At 40.4% G+C, this 12,943-nt stretch overlaps 1 protein-coding gene across 3 annotated transcripts in view; it reads left to right on the top strand.

Annotated features, from left to right (window-relative positions):
* Positions 1-12,700, top strand: part of ZNF414 (zinc finger protein 414) — a 213,148-nt gene extending 200,448 nt beyond the window's left edge. The window contains exons 5-6 of one of the 3 annotated variants that reach the window (XM_040417774.1): positions 11,318-11,470; positions 12,238-12,700. In XM_040417774.1, coding sequence (XP_040273708.1) covers positions 11,318-11,470; positions 12,238-12,308 — 224 coding nt within the window. In that variant the 3' untranslated portion in view covers positions 12,309-12,700. The remainder of the gene's footprint in view (positions 1-11,317; positions 11,471-12,237) is intronic. The other 2 variants (XM_040417773.1, XM_040417772.1) reach the window with 2 other exon arrangements.
* Positions 12,701-12,943: the final 243 nt, after the last annotated feature.

Below are 12,943 nucleotides of genomic sequence, written 5' to 3'. Positions count from 1 at the left end.
TGTTTTTTGTTAAGTTGCCTAATAATTATGCACAGTAATAGTCACCTGCACACACAGATATCCCCCTAAAATGGCTAAAACTAAAAAAAAACTAAAAACTACTTCCAAAAATATTCAGCTTTGATATTAATGAGTTTTTTGGGTTCATTGAGAACATGGTTGTTGTTCAATAATAAAATTAATCCTCAAAAATACAACTTGCCTAATAATTCTGTACTCCCTGTATATACATATTACATACACAGCTCTACCACATGCCCATTACACAGATAGAACTAGTGTGTGCATATTACACACAGAAAACTGTACAATAAACTGTAATACTGACATAGCCCTGCTTTATACACACCTTCTATACATAAAGTACCTCTGCATTCTCCACCAGCACAGTCCTACACGGAGCCTGTGTTCCCCTAACTCCTCCCACACACATGACTGTGACATCCCCAAAGGTCCTGCAACCACAATGTAGTCTGGAGCTGCTGCTGGTGAGAGAGATGTTCGTGAGGGGCTGGGATTCTCGGGAGAGTGACGGGGCTTTATTTATGCAGGACGGGTCAGCTTCTGATACAGCGCTCCGGACACTGTTGGGAGAGGGAGACAGTGCGCGCTCCCGTGTGCACACAGGAGGAGTTACAGAAAATCTGTCCGTTAGGTTTCCGCTCAGAAGATGATTTTGAGTGAGGCGGAGACAAAAGTTGTGCATGCAGGACTTTTGTCTCCGCTTCAAAATTCTTCCTCTTATAGTCTATGGGGTCCTTAGGTTCTGTTCGGCACAGTTATGTGCCGAATCCGTCCTTTTCGTTCTGCTCCTAAATGGCTGAACAGTGATGCGAAGGAAGCCTAATCTGACTGGCTTCTTATCTATGCTCTCTGACATTATAAACACTCGTTATTGCTTACTAATAAGAAAGTGACTCAAATGAGTGTTTATTAGATGACCAGCACAAAGTGAAAGTACTTGTTAGAAAAACAGTTAACCCTTTGTGATGGCTCAATATTTTTAATAAGAGCCAATTGAAAGTATGATTTTTAGCCAAAAATGAGTAAAACGCAATTATAAACAAAAATTCCCCCCAAACCTTGCCTTTAGGCAAGGATATTAGACGGCTTAGAATTTAAAAGCAACTTTTTCTAGAAAATTTCCAATCCCACTTTTTAAATGACCAATTCCGAAGTCACTTTGTGGGACTTACATAATAGCAGCCGCCCACACTAATTATGCTAAACTGATTAAAGATTTTAAATCTCACAGGCATTAAAGGAAAATGGAGGTGAAATTTTAAAATTTCACTTTTCTGTGTTTTGCAAAACACAGAAAACAGCATGATTAACAGAAAAACAAACCTCAATACTTATTAGCCTGATTCTGTAGTTTACAGAAGCACCTCATATGTAAACTGCTCTATGGGCACACTGCAGGGCTCAGAATGTAAGGAATTCAGTATGGCTTTTGGAGGGCAGAATTCGCTGGAATCATTTTCAGGTGCCATGTTGCATTTGTATACAAGAGAGAGAAAAAAAAACACATGGCGCCTCACGTCTTAAAGATATTAAAATTATATGGTGCGTAATTCGCTTACCGGAGGTTGTTGTGAGGAGTCACAACAACTATATATGACTTAGCTGGTATCTATCCCCACCAGCATCAGGGAATGTCGTGCTGCTGCCTTGGTCTCTTACTGTCTCGAAGATCAAACGATGTATGAGACCAATTGTTCGGCGCTGCTGACATATAGATGGATCCACTGTATTTATAAATATTCTTTTATTAAATAAAAGTCAACGCAACGCGTTTCAAGGGCGGAGCGCCCCCTTCATCAGGACAATTTACAGTATACATGTTTGCTCACTACTAGAGAATTTAAAAGGTGGTTTTGGCGGGTTGATCTGGGGAAGGTTTCGGGGCATAAGCGAGCGTGTTTACTATAATGAGGCTCCTAATCTATTGACCTCATTATCCAAACAGTCAATTATATTGTTTCCAAAGAGAGGGAGAACAGTGTTACACTCAGAGAGAAAGCTCGAATGCCATTTAAATATTTATCTACATAGCGCTGTATCGAGCGCTTTATATCCTGTTTCTTTTGGCTCATCCGTTTCACCTGCTCTGATCTCCTAGCGGCATCGCAGCGCACCGGAGCCGCTCATGTCATTAAACATATCCTCCCCTGCTCTGATATCCTAGCTACATCGCAGCGCACCGGAGCCGCTCCTGTCAGTTCTATGTGCAGCGCTGGTGGTAATCGCATTATCTCCTGGTTGCTTGCACTGGTGCTAGTACGGGGGACCTGTAGGGTACGGGACTCGTCTGTGCAGAGCGAACCTGTAGGGTGCAGAAATGGTATGTGCCTGAAGAACTCTGGCAGTTTTCAATATTTTACCTACACTGATCTAGTATATAGGTCAGGAATGTATTGGGCATGAGGCATATAAAGGCGACATTCTTATGTAAAAAAGTTAGAATCTCCTTTATAGGGGTATTTGATTATCCCCCAGAACAGAGTTAAATGCATTGGGTAATTAAAATGGTTATAAATGATAATAAGTGAAAAATATTTAGTAGGCAATAAAAGATAAGTAATAAATGAAAATTGATAAAATTCACAGGTTCATAGCTGCATAACCCATATGTGCTATAAAAGGGGCTGGAATAGTAAAAACATTAGATTGATGGTTACAGTGTTTACTAAGATGAAAACATATGGTATACAATGATTAAATACATTGCAACAGTAGTAGTGCTGGGTGAATGAATAGCTACATTACAGTGACCTTAATAAGATATATATGGGTTAGTATAGGGAGGCAAAATTGTGATTGGTTTGGGTTATTTTTTTAAAAAAAAATTTTTTGGGGGGGGGGGGGGTTTGGCGCTGTTTATAGTACTGTAACCAGCAATTTCACAGGGACGAACATATATTACCCCCCCTAAAACACCCCATATTCTTTTGTTATACGTATCGTGGGCGTCATTACCCATATATAAAGTAATGTGCAGAATTGAAACAAATGGACTCAGCAAAAGTCATTAAAAATAAATAATGTAAAAACACATAATGTGTGTATGTGTATATATATATATATATATATATATATATACACACATATATACACACACATATAACATCTCAGAAATATGTATATATAAATATATATATAAAAAAGAGGAGTTCAGGCGTTCATACTCATCCAGTTATAGTGAATCGGGGTAAATTTATCTATTATCGTTATAGGATAGTCTCACTGATTTCATTCAGACCGCGTGGGCTCAGTGTGTCTAATTGGTACATCCAATATACCTCTCTCTTTTGCAGCTTTTCAAAGCGGTTCAGCGGGTTCTCAGGTATAAAGTCAATAGGAGTGATTTTTATTTCATGTTTATCTTTCTCCGGGGTAGACGCGCAGTGTCTAGAAACCCCATGTTTCAGATATTGTTTCCGAATATTATACCTGTGCTGGTTGGCCCGACAGTGGAGGGCTTGTGTGGTGCGGCTGACATATTGTAGGCCGCATCCACATTCAATAAGATAAATAATGTAGGTTGAATGGCATGTGAGGCGATATTTTATTGGGAATGTTGTGCCGTTATAGTTTGAAGTAAAGGAGGTTTGTTTGTGTGTAATCATCTTACAGCACAAGCAATTCTTAGCTCCGCATTTGTAACTCCCTTTTTCTGCACTCCAACTCTGTCCACTTCCCTCTTTTATTTTGTTGTGTTGTTTGGGTTTACTCGGGGCTAATATGTTTTTTATGGTTGGTGCGTGTCTATATGTAATTTTCGGGATATTAGAAAGGTATTTTGCTACATATGGGTCTTGTAGGAGGATATGCCAGTGATTTTGCAGGATTTTTTGTATCTGTCTGTTGGATGTATTATATTGTGTAATGAATCGTACTTTTTCTATTGATTCTTGAGGTTTGGTTGTGGTTACTAAGCATTCCTCCTGTGATTGTAGGCTGCTCTTTTTTATGGCGTTTTTCACCAATTGCTTCGGCTAGAATTTATCTCAAAATCTTTTTTTCTAGGATTTTTGTTTGTAGTTTGAAATCCTCATTTTTAGTACAATTTCATCTAATCCTTTTAGGCTACTTTCACACTAGCGTTCGGAGCGGGTCCTATAATGCTGACGTTTGCATCCGTTCAGAACTTTAGTGTGAAAGTAGCCTGAACGGATCCGTCCAGACTTTACATTGAAAGTCAATGGGGGCGGATCCGTTTGAAGATTGAGCCATATAGTGTCATCTTCAAACGGATCCGTCCCCATTGACTTACATTGTAAGTCTGGACGGATCCGCTCGCCTCCGCACGGCCAGGCGGACACCCGAACGCTGCAAGCAGCGTTCAGGTGTCCGCTCGCTGAGCGGAGCGGAGGCTGAACGCTGGCAGACTGATGCATTCTGAGCGGATCCGCGTCCACTGAGAATGCATTAGGGCTGGACGGCTGCGTTCGGGGCCGCTTGTGAGCCCCTTCAAACGGAGCTCACGAGCGGACACCCGAACGCAGGTGTGAAAGTAGCCTTACACTGGCTATAGGGTATGTTTTGTAGCTGTACTTTTTATGGTGAAAGCTTGAAAAATGGATATAACTATTTCTACTGTTTTAATGTACGTCTTTGTAGTTAACTTGTTGTTCTGGCTAGAGATAACAATGTCCAAGAATTCTATTTGGACATTGTTGTAATTTGGGGTGAAAGTAATTCCCCACTCTGTCCTGTTCAAAGAGTCACAGAAGGTCTTGGCCCCTTCGTTGTTACCATCCCAAATAATGGACAAGTCATCAATATACCTATTGTAGTATACAATCTGTTTTTGGGCAGAGGAGTGGTTAGAGATAAATTTTTCTTCAAATACCCCCATAAATAGATTAGCAAAGGCCGGCGCTACCCGCTTCCCCATAGCGGCCCCCTTGCATTGATGGTAGACCGTGTTGTTGTATATAAAATAGTTATTTTGTAGTATAAAACGTACACTCTCTAGTAAGAATTCTATTTGAGGGGATGTTAGTGTGGCATCTTTTTGCAGAAAGGTTTTCACGCACTCTATTCCTAGCTCGTGTTCAATATTAGAATAGAGTGATGTGACGTCCATTGTCAGTAGGCCGTATGTGTCCTTCCACTCTATTGATTTTAGTTCTCGAATCAATTGGCTCGAGTCATGAAGGTAGCTTGGTAATTTTTTCACATACGGTTGTAGATATATATCCATGAATTGTGACAAGTTGCTAGTGGCGCATTTTGTATTTGATACAATCGGTCTGCCAGGAGGATTTTCTATATTTTTGTGAATCTTGGGTAAGTGATAGAAATATGGAATGCATGGGGTTTTGGGGGATAAAAAATTGCGTTCTTTTTTTTTTATTGGTATAGCCTTTTTCATATGCATCCTTAACGAGGATATTTAGTTTTTTCGTGATCTCAGAGAATGGATCATATGTAATCCGTTTATAGTAAGTCGTGTCATTGAGGATATTTTGTGCCTCTTTTTCATAATACCCATAGTTCTGGATGACCAATCCCCCTCCCTTATCTGCAGGCCAGATAATTAATTTGTCATTCTTTTAGTGCATCCAGTGCTTTACGTTCGTAGTATGTTAGGTTTCCTTTATATAGACAGATTTTTGGTTCATTCGTGAGCATCTTCAGATCATGTTGCATTTGAAGATACTCTGGTGGAGGTACCCCTACAGTGGAAACCTCCAAAAGTGACCCCATTTTGGAGACTACACCCCCAAGGAATTTTTAAAGGGATGTAGTGTGCACTTTTTCTCCTAAATACAGCAAGACTCCCATACGTGCTAGTAGTGAAGCTTCTATATTATTCGTCAAAAAGTGACAGGTACCACGCCCTTTTCATTGTTTACCAAAACCCCTCTCGTCAATACGCCCCTTTAGTCCTCTTCATAGGTCCCCCACCCCTTCACCTCCTCCCTCCCAAATCTGAATAATACATGCCTGGACATGTCTAGAGACCGCGTTATATTATTATGGTAGATAGTGACCTCCACCCCGCTCATATCTTTTATGAAATCAGTATACAAATCAATCACAAACAAAAATTGCAGCGTTTCAATAGTTTTATTGGCAGATAAACAAAGTACAGCACATAATGTAAAGAGATACAGACCTTTTACATATAAATTTAACCACGACTAATTCCACACAGATAATGCACGAGCACGACTAATTTCTAACAGACCTTTTACATATAAATTTAAGCACGACTAATTCCACACAGATAATGCAGTAGCTTGACTGACTAATTTCTAACAGACCTTTTACATATAAATTTAAGCACGACTAATTTCTAACAGACCTTTTACATATAAATTTATACCTTTTACATATAAATTTAAGCACGACTAATTCCACAAAGATAATGCAGTAGCTGACTAATTCTAACAGACCTTTTACATATAAATTTTAGCACGTTTCCCACCCCCAGATAATAAAGGGACTTAATACGCAGTGCAAACCTGGTGATAAACACACCATGATAAAGAAATGCATAGGTCGCCTCTTAACTTATTTTTTATAAATATTTCAACTATTTTATCATTATGATCACATTTTTTATTAAAAAAATATAAAACATTCTTATAAGAGACGCCCCGCGCCAGATGATATAAAAAAAAGATACAGTATTCACCGCAAACACGACTGTTCATGTCTTGTAACTGGTTATTTTGATAGATATATCTCTCACAATTCCTTTTTATAAATTGAATAAAGGTACGAGGGTACATTTTAAAAGTCGGTGATAGCCCATAAGAGTCAAAGAATATAGCGTCCTTATTATGCAGTATAATTAAGACCCAGTGACTGCCCTGTTTACGGGAATCATCTGTATTCACGATGTATGCAGCAGGCCTCTGTAGCACAGGTTCGTCCGGAAGAAAGTCACACGGAAATACACAGGCTCTATCGGCTGACAAGCCGAGAATATCATTATTCATGCTTTGACTGAACACTATCCTCATCCTGATTAACAAACTAACGGACTGGATTTGAACGGCACTGATTATCCCTATAAGGAATATTAGGACTCGGCCTTTCTATACAAATAACACCATCTGTGGACTACAGATTAACTACTCTAGCGCTATAGAGGCACTTACAAAAATTAAAGAAATAACCTCTCTGCTGGAAAAGGACATAATATAGGGCCCTATTAGGAATACCTAGTACCAAATGGTAGAATAGCCCTTTGTGCACAGTCCTATCAGTTCTCATTGTGGTTAATTGATGTATTTTATTCATTTTATGTATTTGTTTTATTGTGATTGACATTTTATCTGATTAAATGTGTGCTTTATGTTAGAGTGCTCGCCCAACATACCTTTTTATTCCCCAAATTATTCTTGAGAGGTAGGGTATCCTCTCCCTTGGATTGGTAGCACCATACCATAGGTAATTAGGAGTGAGCCACCACCCCAGCTGTTTTTCACTATTACTTTATTTGCCCTTCTCTGAACCCTCTCCAGTTCTGCTATGTCTGTTTTGTTCACAGGAGCCCAGAATTGTACACAGTACTCCATGTGTAGTCTGACTAATGATTTGTAAAGTGGCAGGACTATGTTCTTATCGCGGGCATCTATGGCCCTTTGGATGCACCCGATTATCTTATTGGCCTTTGCAGCAGCTGCCTGACACTGGTTTCTACAGTTTAGTTTGCTGTCCTCTAAAATTCCTAGGTCCTTTTCCATGTCAGTGTTGCCCGGTGTTTTTCCATTTAGTATGTACTGGTGACTTGTATTATTGCTTCCCATGTGCATAACCTTACATATAACAGTGTTAAACCTAATCTGCCATTTCTCGTCTCTAGCCTCCAATCTATCCAGATCCATCTGTAGCAGTATACTGTCCTTTTCCATGTTAATTACTTTACACAGTTTAGTGTCATCTGCAAAAAAAAAGGAAAAAGGAAAACTGATTTAGTGGCCACAACAACCAATCAGATTCAACCTTTCGTTTTTCAGAGCTGCTCTTAATATGAAAGGTGGAATCTGATTGGTTGCTATAGGCAACTAAGCCCCTTTTTCCTTTGCACTAAGGCAGCAGCTATATCCTGTGGTGAGCTCCACCCAGGCACAGAGAGACCCTCACCAGACAGATGTTAAGTACAAATCAACAAGCTTATATATCCAGGACAGGCAGACAGTAGTCTCAGCTAGCTGTTCTGAAGCATCTAATGCATCTGGCAGTTTTCGTAAAGGCTCATGCACAGGACCATAGTTTCAATCCAATTCCTGTTTTCATCTTATTTGTCTCATATCCGCAAGTAGGTTCCACTGCCCCACAAAAAATAGGACTTGTCCGTTTTGCAGAAAAGGATAGGATGTTTCTACAAAAGTGAAAAAATAAATGATGGCATGCACTTGGCCGGGATCCATGTTTTAAAGGCCACAAAACACAGCCGTGTACGTGAGCCATAACAAAGACAGCAGGGGCATTGCTAGAGTCTGAAGAGATCCGGGGCACGAGCCCACGTGAAGCCATGCCCCCACCCCGTGAAGCCACGCCCTCATCACCATGGGGGGGCTTCACAGTAGTTATTAACCCCTTTCAGCAGTCCCCCCTTCAGTGAATGGGGGACTGCTGAATGGGGTTAATAACTACAGTGAAGGGCCTAGTCGTCTGGGCAACCCCACAGATCATCCATAACAGTGCCATCCACAGATCCCCCGACAGTGCCATCCACAGATCCCCTCCCTGCCCAGCGCCGCCTCCTAGCTAATTTATTCACTTCACTTGCCTCTGTGTATTCTCGCACTGGCAGAGGCATCGTCGAACGAGGTGCGCTGGAAGACGGCGCATGCGCACTATGCTCGATGATGCCTCTGCCAGTGCGCCTGTGTGAAATTACACAGAGGCAAGTGAAGTCAATAAATTAGCTAGGAGGCGGCGCCGGCACTGCCCCGAATGTTTTGACCTAACGACGCCCCTGAAAGACAGACTGCTGTGGTCGGGGAGGACTGGAGACACTGAAAGCATCTGGCCCTGTTTCTGAAACTTCCTAGCTGACATTTTGGGTATTCATAATCATCTGTTATCCAACATAGTCTGGTATTTTCCTTAATCTATGTAGAATACATGTCTGTTGAAGAAGCATGCACACTACTGTACTGTATTATCTAAGGCAGGCATGCTCAACCTGTGGCTCTCCAGCTGTTGCAAAACTACAACTCCCAGCATGCCCGAACAGCCTACAGCTATCAGCCTACAGCAGGAGTGGGAGTTGTAGTTTTACAACAGCTGGAGGGACGCAGGTTGCGCATCCCTGATCTAAGGCAATGTTCACATAAAATTGCCCAAGTAATTCTGGAGTCACATACTCTCAGCATTGTATTATCTTATGTAGTGGTTAGACATCTCATGCCGAAGGTTATATCACTGAGGAGGAGAGTGTTCTAATCTGTACTGGTTCAAGATTAAGCTGTAAGTGCTACGGATTCGGTCTGCAGTACAGAGGAGTGAAAAACTGGGTAAATTATTATTATTATTTTTTTTTTATGTGCCTGACAGGGTAGCACAAGGTAAACAAACATATTATGAATTGTAAAAACACAAATGCAATCGCACTCTGCAACCAGCACTCTGCCCTACCTCTATGCTGGATGTTGAATGAGGCATTGGTGTACATTTTGGCCAAAGCGTAATAAGACCTTGACGTGGTGACTGGCTTATTACTCTTTGGCCAAAATGTACACCAATGCCTCATTCAACATCCAGCATAGAGGCAGGGCAGAGTGCTGGTTGCAGAGTGCGATTGCATTTGTGTTTTTGCGTTTGTATCTGTATTTCACCATAGCGATGTGCACCTGCATACAGGGTTGTGCTGGCTGAACCCCCCACATATTATGAATTGTATTAAATTGTATATGCGGCGACAGAACTTTTTAAGTATGTGTTGCGAAATTTGTACCCACACAACTGAATGCAAATCAACTTTTCTGCAGCTTTAAGTTTTGTTACATATTGTGGTCAAATACGATCAGTTCAACAGTGATCTAAAAAGTGGTATAAAACACAGAGTTCATATGAACACTGTATTCTCTTCAATGTTTACTTGCTCGCTGTCGACATTGCAGGGGCAAAATTCACTTGAATAGGAGGGAGATATCCTATTGAAGTGACTGAGACGGAGGAGCTGTAATTACACTGTGTTCTCTTCATACAGAAGATCAGTGGGGTGCCCATACATTTTCAATAGCTGTTGGCTGCACACTTGTTTGGCCGACATCTTTCTCTTCCGACTCACACGCACATACTTTGTTCTGCAGAGTTTGTATGTATTTTCAGTGCAGAGGGCTGAGAAAGCCTGGCAGGGTATCTCCCAGGAGAACAAAAGGATGGGGTGTTGAAACTCAACACACCTGATGCTTCCGTCCCCCGACCTCATCTGTCAGCGGAAAGTCGGGAGCACCTTTTACATTTTAGATCATCAAGTTGGTTAAGGCTTGAACAACTATAGTCTGTGTATAGTGGGCCCTTACTTTTGACCACAGGATAAATGCCAGTCACCTTTTTAATAGATTTTGTTATGCCCACTATTTATTAATTTGATATTGTGGTATTTTTTTGGGTTCCAACTAACCTTTTCCATTAATATTTGTTACTCCACTTATTTCTATTTTACTCTTTGTTCTTTTTTTATTTTTTTATTTAGATTTATAAGGATTCCAGAAATATGGGAACTGCTGAGTTATGGACTTTTGTATATACAGTGAGGAAGTATTTGAACACCTTGCGATTTTGCAAGTTCTCCCACTGACAGATCTAGAGGAGATCTGTGTGGAGGAGTGGGCCAAAATCCCTGTTGCAGTGTGTGCAAACTTGGTCAAGAACTACAGGAAACGTTTGACCTCTGTAATTGCAAACAAAGGCTTCTGTACCAAATATTAATACAGATTTTCTTAGGTGTTCAAATACTTACCGTATGTTCAGCAGTGCAAGACAAATAAATTCTTTAAAAATCATACAATGTGATTTACTGAATTTTCTTTTTTAAATTCTGTCTCTCAGAATGGGAATGCACCTACAATGTGAATTTCAGACCCCTCCATGATTTCCAAGTGGGAGAACTTGCAAAATCGCAGGGTGTTCAAATGCTTCTGTTCCTCACTGTATACCCCAACAAAGATTTGGCTAGGATTAGATAACTGTTCTTATGTCGAAGAGTTATTAGATTTTCACAAGATGCAAAACATGTAGAAACAAACAAGGCAGATAAAATGTATCAAATGTAGACTACAATATAATTACCATTTTACCACATTATTATTTACGTACCTATTGACTTTTTGCTTCCTTCTAGGCCATACAACCAACAGTCGTATTATTTGGGAGCATACACGAGACAACTACAGGTGTATGCAGTGTAACTTTTCAACTGTAACTAGAGACCAAATGGATAAACACATTGATTTGTTTCATAAGAACCCTCCTTCAACTCGGCTGGATCAAATAGGTTTGTAACTGCTGAATGAATGCTTGTTTGTTCTTCAGTGATCATTATTTTATGACAGACAACAGCCATGTAGATACATAACATAATATAACTTCAAATGCCTACCTTATTATATTGGATTTGATGCATACATGGATGCATTATGTTACCACTTCTATAATAAAAAATAAAAAAAAGTATATGCAGGGCAGTTTCTTGCTGATTTAATCGTTATTTTTTTAAGGGCAGTTTCACACTGGCGTTTGTCTTTTCCCCTGCCGGATCCGTACTACAGTGTACACACGTGTGCTGCTGAAGGTCCGCCTGGCCCCATTCACTATAATGGGGAACGGCAGAGATCCTGCAGCAGCATGGCAAATATGCCGAGGGGCGGCCAGACGAATACCAATGCACGCAGTGGATTTTGTCCAGCCGCCTCTCGTTTTCCACAAGTCCCCATCATAGTGAATGGGGCCAGGCGGACTTCTGGCGGCACACGTGTGTACACTGTAGTACAGCTCTGTCAGGCTATTCCCCTACCAGAAATGATAAATGCCAGTGTGAAACTGGCCTAACTCTGTGTTAAAGATAGCAGTTCAATGCAAAAACCCTTCTTGTCACAGACTCCATTTAGTAACTGTCCAGAATCATTCCACTAAAATTATCCTTGTAAAATGCCAGGAATTGACATGTTTGTGGTCACAGCACCTGAACTTCAATATTTAGTCTCTCATATACTGTATTTTTTCAGTGACTGTACAAAATAATATACTGTTTTCTTTCTCCAGATTATAATGTGGATCTTATTTCATTACATGCCAAGCTCCCTTCAGAAATGGATTCGGACCTCTTGCCATAGATCTGAAATACTGCCACAAGTTTCTTAAAAGCAAGATTTTTTGTGTTTTGTTTTTTTTGTTAAATTTAAGTGGGCACTTGTATTGAAGACCTGAAAGCTGATGCACACAGTTATTTACAGATTTGGCCATAGAAATAAAGCTGTTTATCTCCAAGCTGAGTATTTTACTGAATCTCATGCCAGGGCAGGGAGATCAAGACTGGTGGATGGATCCGCCAGTCTTGATGTATTTTCCCCAATGTCTTATGCGTGGACAGGAAGTCAGATTCTCAATGCATTCCTATGTGAGTGACATTAAGTTTCCATAGGAATCAATAGGGAAAATTACTTCCTGTCCAAACATAACACTGAGGCAGATTTACAATAGAAAATATGTCAGTTATTTGACACAATTTTGCTAGATTTAACAGCCACTGTAATAAATTTCGCACAGTTTAAAGGGAACCTGTCACCAGTTTTATGGTGTCCTAACTAAGGGCAACATAAATAAGTGACTGATTCTCTTAGCAAAATGCTGGGTCACTTTCTTTAATTGACCCAGTCAATCTGTCAACATCTTGTATTGAAAAGCTCCAGCTGATAATGATGAGTCATGAATATTCATGAGCTCCTGACTCTCCCCGCCTACCTGCTGC

Source organism: Bufo bufo, chromosome 2, assembly GCF_905171765.1.
Source record: "Bufo bufo chromosome 2, aBufBuf1.1, whole genome shotgun sequence".
Classification (NCBI taxonomy): Eukaryota; Metazoa; Chordata; class Amphibia; order Anura; family Bufonidae; genus Bufo; species Bufo bufo.
The sequence above is the reverse complement of the archived record's forward strand: the minus strand, read 5'-3'. Positions and strand labels throughout refer to the sequence as shown.